Source organism: Solanum tuberosum, unplaced genomic scaffold (assembly GCF_000226075.1).
Source record: "Solanum tuberosum cultivar DM 1-3 516 R44 unplaced genomic scaffold, SolTub_3.0 scf00789, whole genome shotgun sequence".
NCBI lineage: Eukaryota > Viridiplantae > Streptophyta > Magnoliopsida > Solanales > Solanaceae > Solanum > Solanum tuberosum.
The window spans coordinates 93820-113015 of record NW_006239696.1 but is presented as its reverse complement, the minus strand read 5'-3'; the positions used below and the strand labels follow the sequence as shown (position 1 = coordinate 113015).

General features: G+C 30.8%; 1 protein-coding gene across 1 annotated transcript in view; it reads left to right on the top strand.

Moving 5' to 3' along the window:
* LOC107059040 (ubiquitin carboxyl-terminal hydrolase 20-like) overlaps positions 1-2259 on the top strand; it is a 6499-nt gene extending 4240 nt beyond the window's left edge. The window contains exons 4-8 of the mRNA XM_015305422.1: positions 646-794; positions 989-1306; positions 1396-1518; positions 1611-1857; positions 2102-2259. Of these exons, the coding sequence (XP_015160908.1) occupies positions 646-794; positions 989-1306; positions 1396-1518; positions 1611-1857; positions 2102-2259 (995 nt within the window). The remainder of the gene's footprint in view (positions 1-645; positions 795-988; positions 1307-1395; positions 1519-1610; positions 1858-2101) is intronic.
* Positions 2260-19196: the final 16937 nt, after the last annotated feature.

The window sequence follows — 19196 nt, the reverse complement described above, 5'->3', positions numbered from 1 at the left end:
TACTTGTATTTTTTTTCATGAAGTTTTACCAAATGGCATAAAAGCATGTTTCTCCAATAAACGTCCCTTTTAGCATGTTTTTGCATGGCTTCCATACTTAGTACTTAATTGTGCTAACCCCTTTCTTTCCCTTTTTAACTAAAGTGTAGGGATTTGGAGATGGTGACATGTCATGGCTACTTGATAGGTTTCTAAGTGTTGGAGATGAAGACTTGGTGAGTCCTCATAGATTCGAGGACAATACCCCATATGTTCTTTTATGTCTTTTTAAGTATTGTTTAAGTTGTGTATAGGATTGGTCCCGAATTTTGTACTCTAAAGTATTAGATGGTTTGAGACATCATGTATAAAGTCTAGAAAGTCTTCCGCTTGCTATAGTTTTTTTTATTATGAAATGTCTTCTTTGTAAAGAAAGTTTTTAATTCCTTATGGTTTTTAGTGTCTATACGATGAATGAATGCTAAGAGGCTTGTATTAGACCTCTTCGAGGTCGAGTACGCCGGTTACGACTAGGGGGTGCTCCCGGGTCGTGACAGTTATAGTATAGTATTGATTATAGTTTGATCGTCAACTTGAGCTTTGTGCCTCTGTGCCAACTATGTACCTTACATTTCTTTGTATTCCTTAACTTTGTCAAAATATCAGATTTTTCACCCGATTTCGATTGGTATCAACAAGAAGATGCACATGAATTCTTACAGTGCTTTCTCAATAAACTCGAATATTGTTGTTACAATCTAGAACCACAAGACAACATTGTGAAGGAGGCCTTTGGTGGTCGTTTTGTGAGCAAGGTAATCATTTACATGTTTTTTTAACTCGATTTTTTTCATTTTTCAAATTGATATGTAATTCTTTTACTTGAGTCGAGGGCTATCAAAAGCATCCTCTCTACCTCCCAAGGTAAGGGTACGATCTGTGTACACTTTGTATGTCTAGCTTGTATATATAAAATTTATATTGTTAATCTATTTTTCTCGATTTGAAGCTCCGTTGTTGCAATTGTGATCATTTCTCTGTCACACACGAGCCTTTAATCGACATAAGCTTAGAGATTGAAGACATTGACAATGTACCAGCAGCACTAGAGTCTTTCACTAAAATCGAAAAAATTGAGTTTTATTGTGAAAAGTGCAAGACACAAGGGCCATTTGAGAAGCAGCTCATCGTTGATCGTGCCCCTTCTGTTGTTGCCCTACATTTGAAGAGATTCAAAAATAACATAATAGTTGTTCAGAAGGTAGACAAGCATGTTTCATTTCCGTTGGAATTGGACATGCTTCTTTATACCAACAAAATCAATAATGTGAGTATCTTTATTTGGACTTTACGTGAATTTTATCTTTTGTTAGCAGTTACATGATGTTGTTTCAATTTTTTTTCTTTTCTCAATAGGAAGAAATGAAATATGATCTCTACGCAATTATAGTGCATTCCGGACCTTCAATATCTTCAGGACATTATTACAGCTTCATTCGTTGTGCTCCAAATGAATGGTACAAATTTAATGACGAGCAGGTATATTGGAAAATAGTAGAATTTCCTTAATTTGTTAGAAACATTTTGAGTTTACGACAACTAACTTGATATTTTGTTTGATTTTGTCCTAGGTTGTTTTTGTTGAAGAAGATTTTGTTTTAGCACAAGAGGCCTATATTGTGTTTTATGCAAGGAGAGGCACTCCATGGTTTTCAGATTATATCCAAATCCATAGGGCCTTCGTAAATCTGATTATCCCCACAACTTCTCCGTGCATTCCAAATAATCATGCTTTCGATGTTGGTGAATTCAATAATGTTGCAGATGAGACAAATATGAAGCATGAACTCAACAAGATTGAGCAAGATGATTTCCCTGGTAAACTCATCTTCTACTTCTATTTCTGCATTTCCTTTATTTTAAATTGAGGGTCTATCGAAAATAACATTAATATCTCAACCAAGTAGATTAAGGTTCACTAGCACAAATTCAATTTCTTTTTTTATTCAAGTTAAACATATGTTCAAACTTCAAACACAACATCCGAATACATATTTTTTTTTCAACTTCAATCAAATTTTGTTCAAACAACTACTAACTATTTCTTTTTTAACATTAGCAGATCAGGAATATTCCAAAGATCAATTGCAGGACGTGAAAATAAAGCACGTGTGTTCAAGGGATGAAGAATTCATGGATGCATTGCATGGCGGCTCACATGTAAGTTTTGTGAATGAAAAGAAGAGGAAGCTGGAAGATTCTCCGAGTAGAGACGATTGAAGTTCAGCTAGCTAGTAGTTGTCGATCAAGCCTTGGCTCTGCAGGTTTACCTTATGTAATGGCTAGTAGCAGCAATAACAAAATGAGTAATTTGAACTCATAGAATAGTCTTTTTAATATAATGCTTTGGGTTCCCATAGGCGAATTCAAAATTTTGAGTTAATGGATTCAAAGATAGAAATGATATCTTATTGGATTTTGGATGAATTATTTATAAAAAATGGTTTTTGTTTGGTGTTTGAATATCTTTCCCTTGGACTTGTGAATGAAAGAGTTTTGAGTAGTTATTGTATTCTATTGAACCTCTAATTAGAATGCTACTCATGTCCAGTTAGGTCTCAATGTGTGTTCGGTATGAAAAGAAAAATGTTTTATAATTTTTCATGTTCGGTTGGTCAAATATTTTGAAAAATATTTTCTCTAGGAAAACACACTCCTTAAAAATGAGGAATCTGGTGACTTCCCTAATGAAAGTAGGGAATTTTTGAAACAAAAAAATTCATGAAAAACATTTTCCTTTCGTATCGAGAAACATCCACAATGTACTACTCTTGAACTGGCCTAAGTAGTTTTTGGATATCTTGTTTAGTTTATTATGTATCAATGCATTAACGTTGCAACTTGCTAAATTATGTAATACTACATTTTCTAGTTGTTGTACTTTACTGTAAATAACATATTTAGTGTAATGTGACAATGATATAACGTGCCGATGGTATGGATAGGAGAGGATGGTGTGTATGTAGCTTTATATCTATATTGAGCAAGATACGAACTATTTCTGGTAGATTGTGCAAAAGATATCAAGAGTAAATTAAAGTATGTAAAGCAAATACAGTAATGAAGATCGAAGTCGTACTGTAATGGAGAATAGAACCATGACGATAAATAATATGATAATTGAAGCCAAAGACGCAACAAGTAATACTAAAATTGAAGAATAAGATTGTATATACGAGAGTAGGATATATAGAAAATGGTGAGATGGATGGAACTCGACCGACTTTAATTAGAGTTTATCGATTAGAGCCAAACTTCGATTGTGACTATTTATTATAACTTTTTACCATTTTATTTTGATCGCGGCGTACAAAGAAGCAACCTCTTGACGATCTCACATTTTCCATGAGTTGGTTGAGCCTTCATTTTTTGGATTGTCTTCTATCTTATGTTGTACCTGTAATTTTTAAGTTTTCATTGGGTTTACCTTATTCACGGGTCGATTCCATGGCAACAAAAAAAGATTTTGTGTTAGATTTCTGAAAATTGAGAAATATTGAATATGGAGTGTTTTCCCCTTTAAGGCTTTAACTAACCCTACCCCTACGAATGGAGTCTAGACTATTCAAATCAATAAATTCGATTAATAGATGGTTAGACAAATTTGATTACCTTACAAAGATAGAGAGGTTGTTTCCGATAGAGAACTTTTGACTCGGGTAAAACGTATCCAAATCAGTTTCGAGCATTACCTAGTTTCCTTATCGTAATAATAATAATAATAATAATTATTATTATTATTATTATTACGATAAGGAAACTAGGTAATGCTCGAAACTGATTTGGATACGTTTTACCCGAGTCAAAAGTTCTCTATCGGAAACAACCTCTCTATCTTTGTAAGGTAATCAAATTTGTCTAACCATCTATTAATCGAATTTATTGATTTGAATAGTCTAGACTCCATTCGTAGGGGTAGGGTTAGTTAAAGCCTTAAAGGGGAAAACACTCCATATTCAATATTTCTCAATTTTCAGAAATCTAACACAAAATCTTTTTTTGTTGCCATGGAATCGACCCGTGAATAAGGTAAACCCAATGAAAACTTAAAAATTACAGGTACAACATAAGATAGAAGACAATCCAAAAAATGAAGGCTCAACCAACTCATGGAAAATGTGAGATCGTCAAGAGGTTGCTTCTTTGTACGCCGCGATCAAAATAAAATGGTAAAAAGTTATAATAAATAGTCACAATCGAAGTTTGGCTCTAATCGATAAACTCTAATTAAAGTCGGTCGAGTTCCATCCATCTCACCATTTTCTATATATAATTGTGTCATGATCACAATATTAATAACGATTATTTTTCTACACTAAAAAAGACAACACCTAGCATGTGCTATGGCTGAATTTTATGTGCTTTGATTTCTCTCAAGTTGTTATCAATTAAATATTGTTCACATTTTGATATTTATCTACAAATTAGTAATTAATATTAGCAAACTCCAAAAAAATGGTCACAATCACAAAGTCTGTATGGATTAATTTGTGAATTTTTACAAATAGTAAAAGATAAATAATTGTTCTCTTTACATAATATAAATGTTGAATTACTGCATATATCAGAGCTTGAATAATATAAGTATATTTTACCTTCACTAGAATTTGAATGCATCAACTCAACACTCGTATAATTTCTTTTTTTGATAGTTATGATATCTGAGTTGATTTGTATATTTCATCTTATAGTAAGAGACAATAATTGTTATCTCCGACTAACATAAATATCAAATAACCATACTATCAAAGCTTGAATAGTAAACATATTTTTACATTCATTAGAATTTGGATGTGTAAACTCAATGTCCATGCAATTATTTTTCTTTTTTTCTTTTATAATAATAGTAATGTTTAAACTAGCTTGCGAATTTTGACTAATAATAGAAGATAATAATTATACTATCTTTCATTAGTATAAAATATTGAATAACTCTGATTACTAAACATATATATTTTTACCTTCACTAAAATTTAAATGTATGAACTCAATTGTCATACAATTTCCTTTTTTGATAATCACGATTTGATGTTTGAATTAGCTTGTGAATCATTAACATAAATATCGAATTATTTTTTCGTATAAATATTTTTACCTCTATACAATTAGCCACGGTTCTTTTAACTAACCAATTTCGGAGCTCTAGACGATTGCCGGAAAACCTTCATCGGACTTACCAAATACCATCCCTTCAACTTCTCCGGCGAGCAATTTACATCATTTCCGCCGGATACTGACGTCACCGCCACATTCACCGATCTCGATCTCATCACCGTCGTTATCGCGAAGTCCTTAATCCTCGTATCATTGCAGTAGTATGCTTTCGATTCCGATTCGTTCTCTTTACCTCTCTTCCTTAACTTAAACATCCACCAGAACGATGCCGTTTTGTTACTTTTCTCACTCTCCGTCTTCCTTCTCCGATCACCGGAATCAACATTTCGCGATTTTAGAAACGGAATGCCGACAGATTTTGATCTACATAACGCCGTCTCGCTGCTGCCGTCTTCTTCGCCGGTTTTGTTACTCTTCTCATTCTCCGTCGTCTTTCTTCGGTCACCGGAATCAATATTTCGCGATTTTAGAAACGGAATCCCGACGGATTTCGATCTACATAACTCCATCTGGCCGCCGTCTCCGATTTTGCTACAGTTCTCACACTCCGCTTGGTTCCTCCGGCTGCTAGAATTAACATTTCGTGATTTCAAAAACGGAATTCCTACAGATTTTGATCTACAGAACGCCGCCGGTTCCTCGCCGTTGATTTTGCCGGAGGATGAAGACAACGACGTCGTAGATGCGGCGCAGTTAAAAGAGCAAGGGCGCACTTTAGCACAGATAGGGCAAAGTTCGGAAAGTCGATCCCGGAGACAAATTGAACAAACTCCGGTAGTAGTTCGCCGTTTCTTCGAAGGGTGTTTTGGACATTTCCATGCTTCTTCTTCATTATAGTACGCCATTTCTGTAAGTCTCTTTTTATTTTCTCGTAAATAATTCTCAAATTTCATAAGGCACTCCTTCTATATATATATTATCGGTGCGTTGCGCGGTTATTATTAAAATAAACTATGTTGTTGAGGTGTTTGGTGTGTGTGAATAAAAACTTAACGCGGATAAGGAAAATGAAAATGACGTGTTGAATGCATGCGTAGCCGTCTCATATCTATTTGTTGAATTGTTGTAAAGACTTTTACTATACTATAATTAATAATGTAATTTGAACACGTTCAAGATTTAGCGTAGGTAAAAAGAAAAATAGTAGGTGAGTTATTTTGTTGTTTATTTCAATTTTGGTGGGACATAAATATGTAGAGTTTGTGCGTATGAGAAATAATAAGTATGTGATTAAATAATTGACGTATAATTATCATTGTAGTTGTGTAGAAGATATTTTGAATTATTATTTTGATAAATATGGTATGTTGGGTAAGTTTGTAATTTGCATGCATCTCAATTAATTAAGATGTTCGAACCATTCAAATTGAATATGAAAATTTTAGTTTATACTTTTGATTTTCGAATAAAAGAAATTACAATCTAAATTAAGCTCAGATCATGTAATTTACTACTATGTTTTTACTAGAATTTAAAAATTAATCTCCCATTATTTTCACTTGAACATCATTAATCAACTTTTAAAACACATTTATTTTTGAATGCTCATTTCTATTACTAATATGTTATAAAACTTGAGTTCAAATCTTATGTACTAACGATATAAAAATCATTAATTTACTTCAAAGGTAAATCATAGGTAAATATCTACACTAATAAAACAAGTGTCCCCTAGGAAACAATAAAAATATCTACACTGAAAATGAATTGGTAATAATCTAAAAGGCAAGTGCATAAAACTAAAAACTCAAAGTGAAATGAATACATAGTAAATATTTTTTAATTTTATTTTGTTTCTCATTTCAGTGTTCAATATTTGTATTGAAATTTGAGTACATTAAAATTTAAATATTATTGGGTCCATTTTGAAGGGGGCAACATGATTTTTTCCATTTTTAAACTCAAATTTACTATAGCTGATAAATAATTTTTTAAAAAGAAATCAAACCATTCCACCCCCATTGATATCGATATAGGAAAGATCATAATCGAATACCAAATAAATTAATGCAAGGGGCAGTACACATTGACTTCTTCACATGCAATAATTGACTCTTCGAAAGTGATAATACTAAAGAAATCTCTTGTAAGATTTTGTATTACTAATAATTGGAAAAGAAAAGAAAAAGTTTTTTGAATTTGACCATACCATTTCTAGGTTAAAGTTTTTTTTAATTATTATTAATACACAGATTGATTTTTCTATGATTTAAAAAAAAACATTGGAGCCGACATCTTTATAATAATCATTCTTTATAAAATTATTTTACTATGACACTCGAGAGTTTCAGTAGAATCAATTTTCATGTGGTGTTATATATTATGTTCAAGATATCTGGGTTCTAAACAATAATCATGTAATTAAAAAAGTTAAATGTAAATGTTAAAAAGTAGGGAAAGGGTCTGAAAAATATTTCAACTTTGGTCGAAATTATTGTTACGATACCAAATTTAATGAAGGACCTTTTACCCCTCTACACTATTTAATAGTGTATTTTAAAGGTATATATGTGCCCACGTGGACACATTACTATTTATACTGATGCAATAATTATGATGTCCATGTGGGCACATATATACCTTTAAAATACAATTTTAAATAGTGCATGGGGTAAAAGGTCTTTTCCAAAGTTCGGTATCGTTATAGCAATTTTGGTCAAAGTTCGAATATATTTCAGACATTTTTCTCTAAAAAGTAAGTAAAAATCAAGGTAGTTTGAGTATTGTATTTGATGGATTGGATGTTTAAAGTTTGTTTGACCATATTTTCTTGAGTCAGAGATATATTAGAAACGGTATCTCTATGACTTTACCTGTATAGGCTATTGTTCAGGAGTTTGAAATTTTTTGTATATGAATCGAACTTTATGATATTATCATGAAATTAAAAGTTACATCAATTGAACTTAATGACACTATCCTGAAATTTGAAGTAACAAAATTTGGAGTTTAAAAAAGTAATATATATATATATATTAAAAGTTATTATCATGAAATTAAAAGCTACATCAATAGAACAGTAGAATCATGTCTTTTAAAAAATTAAAATACAACAATTGACTTGTCATAAAAAAAAAATCTATTTTTAAGATTTTGTAGTACTAACCTGAAAAAGAAAGGATTTTGGCATCTTGATTCTTATTTGACCTTTTACTATTTCTAAGTTAAAAAATGTTATAAATCTTTTTTACTATTTCTTTTTTCATTTTAGGTTTGAGAAATAATCAACTCTAACTTAGGGTCAAAATCTGTAGATATAATTATTGGTACAAAGGCAGCATTTATCTTGCACTAATAGGATTTGGTAGTAGCAATATGACATTGGATTATTATTTGAGAAAAACTTTGAAAATTGGAGGTGGGGTCAGGATTCAAAAGGTGTGAATCTTGATTTTTTTTCAAGTTGATGAATTTTAATATAAAAAAACACTGGATTGACCTAAATTACTAAAATTTGATCAATTTCGCAGCCGACACTCTAGCTCTATCACTGCTGAAAATCAAGGTGGATTGAAATGTATTCGACATTTAAATAGGATAAGTTTTTCATCAATACTAATTGAACATGAACAAGATACGAAAAATGTTAGATAACGAATCATTTGAACTACATAGTTAGAGAATATAATCACTTTTAATTTTGTCTAGTCATATATGATGGAAGCATAATAATGTTCACTCTCATATAACATATTTGATCTCATAATTATATTTATATAAACTTGCTCGTATTACCAATTCCACATGATCATAAGATTATAGTAGGCTGAGAACCAACACAAAATATGTTGATTAAATGAAAATGCAAATTGAAAAAATGAAAATAAGGAGTTAAAATTTGTTCTTAACAAGAATATCAACAATAAATATTAAAAGTGTTAATTGGTCAAAAGAAGATTTCTTATAAATTAAAAAAATCCTAAATTGAACAAGACCAACTTATATTTTTCGAATAATTTTAACTTATAGACGCGGTTGGTATTTTTACTAAGTGCATACCTAACTCAAAAAGAAAAAAAAATGCTTAAAAGCTTGTTGAACCAATTTAAAAGTTTACTCAAGAACTCAACTTATACTTTCTTCTACAGAAACTTAATAGCCACTTAATTTGTGATGATCTAAAAGCAAGTATTGAGTTTTCACTTGCAAGTTATTCAAACACATTTTTAAAAGAACAAAAAAACTCGTTTTGAACAAAGAGAAGCTTACATGGTATGAACAACAACTTATGCGTACTTACCACCGACGGATGTGGTGCAGTGGATAGGGTAGTTCCTCCCCTTAACTAGAGGTTTTGAATTTGAGCCCTATGTATAAATAAATCCTTGGTAAGGAGTGCTACCCTCGACTGAAGCTCTACCCAATGTGAATACGGAACAGTCAGACTTCAATACGAGTACCAGACACCGAATAATTTTTTTAAAAAAAAACACAACTCCTACTTGCAAAAAGAAGGTGGTAATGTTGGGTACTCTTGTGCAAAAAAAATTTATGAAACCCAAGGATATTTTCACAAACCCTCCTAGATTATAAGTAGAGGATAAAAATAAGATTGATGAAAAGATGGAAAAATCACTAACCATACATAAATAAGACCTCATATTACTAAATATATAGATACTTTTACTTACTTTGTTCATTTTTATTGTTCACTATTTCAAAAATAAAAATCATTATCTTTCTTCTATTTTATCCTCAATATTAATTATTTGTTCCTCAAATCATTTTCCAAAGATCTAAGACAGTACATTAATTAATACAAATATTAATAGTTATTTCTTAAGAGGCATGCATATATAACTGATGAAAGTGAACGGAGGAAGTATTTACTAATCATAAATATTTTTTACAAAACATAACAAATTTGGGCTTTCAATATACCCATGGGTTTTAAGCTTAATTTAAGGAAGAATTCCTTTCTACACCATTGTTTTAGAAATGTTTTTTCTTGGGTATAAAAATAGATTCCTCGATCTATTTTCGTATCTCTCATGATATATATTTTAACTCAGACGCTAGGGTTATGAAAATCCACGAGAAGCTTAATTAAATTCAATCACGAATTCATCTTCATCGACCCATGAAATAAGATAACTTTGGGCCCAATAGAAGTCTGCTCTTCTTTAGCTGATCAAATGTCGCCCAAGAAGTTAAAAAGGCTTTCACTTTGCAGAAATAACCTCTTTTAGGAATCGTATTTAAGGAATAGTCAAAATGATAAACTTTTAAAAGTTCAATTTTTTTTAATATATTTTTAAATTTGATTATTATTATTTTATATAATTATTTAATATTAATAAAAGTAGAAAGAGAAAAATAAAATTATAATAATTCTTCACATTCTAAATTGGACAAATAAAATGAAATATATATTTATATAGAAGTCAAGTAATATAAAAAAAAGATAATATATATAAAGACAAATTCAGAATTTAAAGTTTATAAATTTCAACGATGATCTCATGTTATACTAATAATTCCTTCCTCTCGTGTTAATTGATGTTTTAGCACTTTTTTTGTCATTAAGAAATCAATAAATATAAAGTTATAATTTCCTTTTAAATATTGTGGTTAATTTAATGTTGAAAAAAACAATTAACAGCATATAAATTATTATAAGAAATTTAAATAAGCAAGCTAATAAATGTAATGATTTGATTGGAACTATAGAGTCTAGAGAAACTTCAAGAAAAAAAAGAAAAAGCAATTGTTATAATATGCAGAAGAACATAAAATAAAACAAAAACAAAATATAGGATTCCCATTTTCCTTTATTTATTTTAATAATTTTGGATTATATTTGAGGGGGTCCATTCATGGTAAAGAGAATAAAGATTCTTTTTTTTATAAATAAATTAAAAGAATTGTATAAGAGGTCATTTTTGGTGTGCTATTCCCTTTGGGGGTTTTCATTGTTTTTTTTGACTTAGATGACAATCATAGTTCATTTAGACTATAGTCAAATTTGGGATTGTTTGAGATTTTTTTTATATTTTCTTACGAAATATGTTATTTAGCCGCCGTTATTTAAGAAGGCACGCTAGTCAAACCAATAGAAAAATAGGCAAGAATGGTTGTACTCGTCTATGCATGCATGGTTGAATTTCAAGCAAAATTGATTGAATTCAGTCATATAAAACTTCAGACATCATATGATTAAAGTTATTATAATATGGATAAATTAGTAATTTACCTACAAGAGAGATTGTCTAGATATTAATCTCAAAATTAGATAATTAGTATACTTTGAACTTTCAGATTTGTCTTGTGTAGAGCTATTAAAAAGAGAAGTATTCGCTATCATTATATCATATGTTTCCATTTCTAAAATTCGAATTAGAAACTTTCAATTAAGAATACATGAATCTTAATTATCTTTGTCTTCTCTGATATTTAACCTTCGTGTTGTTATTACAAAGTCTTCCATTTAATTTTGTGGACTATACCCTTCGTAAATACTCCACATAGCAATAAGGGAAGTCAACTATCACCTTTTTTTTAAGGGAAAAGGGTCAAAAATACCCCTCAACTTTGTTTTATTAGTTGACTTTACCCTCGCCGTTAAAATGAAGTTAATTGTACCCCTCCCGTTACTAATTTCACCAAATTTACCCCTCAATTGGATGAAAAACCCCAAAATCAACTAAAATTACCCAATTTCAATTAAATAACCCAATTTTTTTCTCTTTTTTAATCTGTACCTGACCCATTTATACCAAATTAAAACCCCAAATCAAGCTCCAGCAATCCCCATTCATTTTCTCCGTTTTCCGGCGAAACACCTCCAAAACAACCTCCAAACGACCACCTGAAAACACCACTCAAAACCCCCAAAAACCAGAAACGACATCAGGCAGAAAAAATTAACAACAAACCCATTTTCCTCTACTTTCCAGTGACGACAACAAGACCTTTCTTCTCCATTTCCGGCCAGTTTCAAGCTGGAACAACATTAAGCAAACCACCCACCGCCGGAATCATTCAAACAGCCGCGAAATCGACCTAAAACAGCTCTCAAACACCACCCTCTCCACGCCAAAATTCAGTGGTAAAACCACACTTCAGCCCACCAGAACCCAGACCTCCATCACCCAAGCTAAAACAACTAGCAAATGACCACCAGACCACCAGTTCTCCGACCTCCAAACAACCAACCAACAAAACCCCGACCAAAACCCCATCGAAAAACAACTGAAGCACCGCTAACAGATCAAACCAACAACACAATCAGGCGAGAATCAAGGCTCGAAAGCAACAGCCACAACTTCATATCCGGCTAGGCTCAACAAGCAAGCAATAACATAGTTTTAGATCTGCCCGCAGGAAAGCAAAATTCGATGATTGAACGAGCTCCAAGCTCCGACCACACTAGTGTGCTAAATCTCTCTAATCTTCTCCATATACTTCCTTTATTGAATGTGGTCATGGAGTAAACCCACTGTCAATCTTGGATGGGATTTTCATTGCAGTCAAGGATGACAGTGATTGCTATTTTCATTCGGGTATTTGTTTAACTTCATATTTCCTCCTTAAATATCTGTCATTTTTAGCTGAACATTTTTCCCTATTAAAAAGTGCAGATGGTTCTAAATGGTTTCATGAGATTTGCCAGGTGGAGGCAGATGGGGTTTCTGTGTCAAAATTACGAAATATTGGTGCAATTTTAAGAGGATGGACAAATATGCATGAGTTTAACTACAGAACATTTGCTGTCAACTTTAGTAATATGTGTTTCAATGGAAGAAGGAGATGGAGAAGATTAGAGAGATGGGTTTAGGGTTCTAATTTGATATAAATGGGTCGGGTTCGGATTAAAAGAGAAAATCGGGTCATTTACTTGAAATTGGATAATTTTAGTTGATTTGGGTTTTCCATCCAATTGAGGGGTAAATTTGGTGAAATTAGTAACGGGAGGGGTAAAATTAACTTCATTTTAACAACGAGGGTAAAGTCAACTAATAAAACAAAGTTGAGGGGTATTTTTGATCCTTTTCCCTTTTTTTAATAAATATAAGGGATAATAATCAAAAATACATTTGAAAGTATCATTTTTTGTGAGTTTTTTATTTGAGCAATTAAGTGTTTCAAATTTTATCTGAATCATTATCAGCTATTTATCAAAATATATCTCGACTAGTATTTGATAGTGCCTGGTCTACACTCTCCTTTTTTTTGTTTAAAAATGGTATCAAATGACACTCTACGTGGATAACTAAAGGAAATATTATAATTTTTTTATAAAAAAAAATGATCAAAAGCACACTTGTTATATCTTTTTTGAGAGTTTCCTATTTGAATTATCGTATTTAAGTTTTCTGTTTGAACTATCACTAACCATTTATCAATATGCATCGCAAAATTGATGAAAATTTTACCATATGTAAAAGACGAATTTTTAGTTATTTAGGATACGCAATTAAGCATTATTGGGTGTGAAATGTGAATAACTTTGTTCTTTTGAATATGTAGGCATTAGCCATTTATTAGGAGGAAAAATCAACATCATGATTCTAACATTTTGACTATTTTTACTTCAATAAGAACCATATTATGCCTTTTTATGAATGTTTCTCAACCCGTCAAAAGCAAGTGAAAAGAATCCAAAAGATTTTTTTTTCAGAACCCAAAAGTTTTTTTTTTTTTTTATAAACGCTTTCGAAATCAATTTTGATCACACAAATTATTACTGGAACCATTTGCAAGCCTATGCTTTGCTCCTAGGAAGAGGACATTTGGCGGCGGGGNNNGGGGGGGGGGGGGGGGGGGGGGGGGGGGGGGGGGGGGGGGGTCTTTTTCTTGAGTTATGATGCATGTTGCGTATTGATTGGCACTTGTAATGTAATTTCTAAAGAAAAAATGATAAAGTGATATGTATTAGACAAACATATACAAATATTTGATTACAAGATTTTGTCCATAAACTCAATGAACGGATGATCTGGGATTGATCCCCCCTCAATAATGTCTTCTGAGTCGAGCATGGTTCATAGGACTTGCCTAATGCGGTTTACATTTCCTGTGTGCTTAGCAGGCTATTACACAGTGAAAGTTTACCTAATACGCACAAAGTGGTCACCATAGAATACTCACCAAAAGGATAGAGGATATGACCTGCAGAGGTAATAACAATTACGGATTATCTTCAATTTCGAAAGTCACTTTCTTTTCCATTTTGCAATGGAATTTAAATACATTAAAATACCTTTAAATTATTTCCCAATATTCTCTCTAACATTCTTTATCGAAAGGCATTTTTCTCCTTCAACTATACTTTTCAACTCTTGCGACCATTTATTCCCCTTCCATCGGTGTGTTCGACTTCTGCGAATAATTTATGCATGAAAAAAAATCATTAAATGGGACAATCTTTTGTACCACTAATTTCGAAACATTTGATTAACGCTGAAAGCATACTATTTATCTTGTCACAATCCTAGATGCTTGTGATGATCAATTAATTACATATACAATTTGCAAAGTTTCCTTACATATATGCATAAGAAACCTTTAATTTTGGTAGGTGTAAAAATGTTTATTCTTTGTCAACTAAAAGTACCTTTCAAGCTTTTGATTACAAGAATTTATTCTACAAGACTATGTATCACAAGAGAATAAATAATAATGCGTCATTGTAGCTAACTTATTTAAGAAAAGAGAGAAAAAAAAGTCCAAAGTTCCCATATGATTTTCCTTAGCAATCATTTCTTTCTTTTAACAACCAATATTTTAAAAATAATTCCCCTTCTTTTTTCCTTCAAGTTGTCATTAAATTAGAATATTTTGATATATTTATTATGTCACGCTCCGAGCCTACACCCTGGACGTGGCGGCACTTGAGAACCATTGTTGGCCCCAAGCAATCCTTGGCCTGGCTTACTTACTCAGCGAAAGACTTTACTCAAGATAAATACTTTTAAAACAAGTAAACTAAACTGCTCACAATATAACTTAGAATGTATTATAATAACATTCAATGTCAAAGTGGCAACTCAAGTCTCAACTTAACTAAAATGGAAAAAGTAAAGACTTATGAACTAACATCACAAACTCTGTCTATGAAGCCTCTAAACAAGTGAGATGGACGTCGGGACAAGACCCACAACATCCTAATGAACTAAAATACTAAAAGCAATAAAAAGGATCCTCCAGAAAGCTAGGAGGCTCACCAACTGACTCTGAGTGCTCAACTGGATCAACGAGGCGTTGGATGCTAATCCAGATTACCTGCGTCTGCATCATAATAAGATGCAGGACAACCGGCTCAGTACATTGAATGTACGAGTATGCGAGTTGGAATGCTAAACATAACTTAAGCTTGAAAAGAATCTGAAAGAAACACTTACCTTGACTTTGCTCAACTCCTGAATAACTTAACTCAATATAAGCAATAAAACACATGCAATATATAGAAAGCTTTTAAAACAGTAGAAAACAACTTAGTTCATTAAACAAAATGCAATAACAAACTCAACTTTACTCATTTAATAAAGTAATATAATTTTTGTAGGAGTTTCTCTAATCGACAACCACCACTATGAGCCTAAGTGGTGATACATCGTCTTGCCCACGCTGACAGAACTGTCATATACTTTGACATCATATAGAACACTTAACTAAGTGGATACACTAGTCTTTGCTAAAAGCATCTTAAGGAGTCATCTAAAAAGTATGATCCTTTGCTACCCATGATGGCTACATGGTTTATGGAGACGTGAGTTATCTGAACTCAAACTCGTCCCCATATCGGTGCTCAATACTACTCCCAAAATATACTTAGCTCATATGTTTGTAAAAACAAAACTCTTTCTTTCAATACTACTCCCAAAATATTATTTCCAAAAATCACTCTTTCTAATTCCAGCTCTTTCTAGTTTCTTTCAATTTGCGAGATGTTACATATTATTTGATATTTAAATTCATTAATCTGACTAATTTAAATTTACGTTTAATATGGTACATTCAATAACATAATATTATCGTATTAGTTGTAGCACTCTATTTTGTGCTCTTTATGTTGGATTTAGCAATTATGACATGATATAATGTGGATTTCTCCAACCTATTATTAAAATATATTTTATTAAAAAAAAAATGGAATCAGAAAAGCTGATGCATTATTAGATAATATCTGGCTTATGATGTTTAATGTACTTCTCCCACTCTGTTATGTTGACACTTTAGATAAGCCACCCCAATTATTGAGCTCAAATAATATTCTCTTGGAAATTGGCAAAAACAAAAAACATATATATCCTAATCAGACCTTTTTATAATCGTCATTTTCTATATAAAAATATATTTTTTTACTATAAAGGCTATGTTTTTCTAGAACTGATTTTCATATTATATTTATATTTCTATTGCAGTCAAAATATATCCAAAGAAATGATGTTATTAGAGAAAAAATTGACTATAACTAACAAATTATAAGCCTTCCAATATTATAATAAATAGAAAACTAAAGATTCTTATGTCATTTTTTGAGTAAATAAAAAGAAAGAGAAAAAAATTGAACAAGATGATATGCTCATATCATTTTCAAGGAATTAACTAACGCTTATTTCATTTAACAATGACATTCCCATCTCTTCTTATCCATAAATATGTATAATTGACATCTAAACACGTATAAACTAATTTAAATTTGTCATCCATACAGTACGGTTCATTAAATGGAAAAAATGATATCTACCAAGATATTCATAATTTTCAGAGTCCAAACTCAAGACTCTAGCTAAGAATTATATCTATCCTCTCACACTCAATGCATTCATAATTTTTAGAGGCCAAACTCCAGACTCTAACTAAGAATTCTATCCATCCTCTCATATCCTTCGGTGATAAGTGAGTGATTACATAATTTTAGTTAAATTAAATATTTCAAGAAGCTAGTGTATATTTGTAATTTATAAGGTATTCTATTTACATAATAGTTTATTTTAGTATACAATCATGAATCATGACATGAATGAGTTATTTGTAATTCTACTTTTGGTCAATTGTTTTTCTAAGTCAATTGTTTTTTTCCCTTAAATATTTAATCCCTTATCTCTTAGGAATAATAGCAGTGTTGATCCCTAAGTTATTTGTAATTGTATTTTTGCCTTTGTGATATATGATTCGGAATATTTAATCTTTCATTAATTAATTTTTTTATCGTTCATTTATGTAGAAAATATGTTATTTAACTATTTATAGAACTATAATATCTTTAAATTTGAAGTAACTATATGAGTAATTACGTGACGAAGACGGTTAATATTTATGAAAAAATTATGCATATTCACAAGCAAATGGATATAAAAAAAATGCACCAACTAATTAAAGGTTTAACCTCAAATATGTTCGAAGATCTCAAAAATGATCATTCAATTCAAGAAGAATTTGCAAAATTCCATTCAAATTCTTCGAAAATTGAATTAACTTTTGGCACGGAAAAAAAGTAAGAAGAAAGGAGGAGAAGCAACAGAGTGCATTAATCCTTTCGCTTTTTTTAATGCTTAGTCAAATATCATATGAACTAAAATTATAATTTACTTATAATTGAAGGACCAAAATGATATTATACTTAAGATTTAATAACTCTAATTAAGATGACCATTATTTTTCCATGCTAAATAAATGAGCAAATTGCACCAATAATTGAAATATTTTATTTTCATGAGGTGGATTGAACTGTCACAAAAGGAGATATAGTATTTTCTTAATCAATGACCTAAACTAAAGAATTGATTCGAATGGCCAACTTTTAAAACCAAAAAATAAAATAAAATATGTGGTTATTAATTTGCTCAACAAATAAACATGTCAATTTGAACAATTGCATTTAATTAGTGGTGACAATTTTATTTGATATTTTCATACATTTTTCTATAACTAATGTTAGGTAATGGTCCTCTAAACTAGAAATTTCTTTCAAGGAAAAGGATAAAATAAATGAAGTAATTAATTAGAAGAGATATTCCTAATTTTAAACAATGGTTAATATAAGATTGCGAAGAATATTTGTTCTTCATATTTTATATACTATATGCCTACTTTAACAACTTCTTAATGGTCAATAATGGAGTAAAGATACCAAATTTACAAAAAGAGAATAATATGCCAACTCACTATTGAAATCCCCCCACCCAAATAATACTATGTTTTTTTTATAATAATAATAAAAAAAAAGAGATTATGCCATGATTATTTTGTGAAACTACAACTAATACAATATATATTTTCTTAAAAAGGAGGAATTGAATGCCTTAAAAGGAATAATATGTAACAATTGAAAATGATCACTAAGAAATGAGGCGGGCAGTAGGACTGACAGACATAGAATTTTTACCCACAAAACAGTTAGCTAGTCTAGAATCTTTTCATTTTATTTAAATAGGAATTTAATGTTAAAGTTATGAGAATATATAAAATCAATAGAAAAACAAATTGAAATGAAAAGGAAAATTGAAAAGAAAAATGGAGGTTCGTTTTCTCTTTAATACATCCTAGATGCAAATTTGTATTAAATCAATATATACCAAACATCAAACACCAAATAAGCTAATGATATTAAACACATTGAAAATGATAGGGAAATTGAATAGGAAGATGTAGGTTCTTTCTTTCTTTAATAAATTTTAGATGCAAATTCAAATCAAATCAATACATAGCAATTACCAAACATCAAATACCAAATAGACTTTAAAAACAAACACATTGAAAGTGACAGGAAAATTGAAGGAAAGATGGAGTCGTATCTCTCTTAATAAATCCTACCCGATGGAAGATTAGTTTTAATCATATCAAATATTAAATATTTAAATTTAAAATGAAAAAAGAACACATTGAAAATGAAAAGGAGAGATGGAGGTTCGTTCTCTCTTTAATAAATTTTACATCATGAAAATTCAATTTGATCGAATCAATAAACATCAGCACGATTTAAAATGTCTCGAATACAATGTGAAGTTTACTAACTCGAATCCAAATCCAGTTAAACAATAATCAGTGGTGAATCTAGATTCAAAATCAACCAATAAACTAATTCTCAAGGTGAA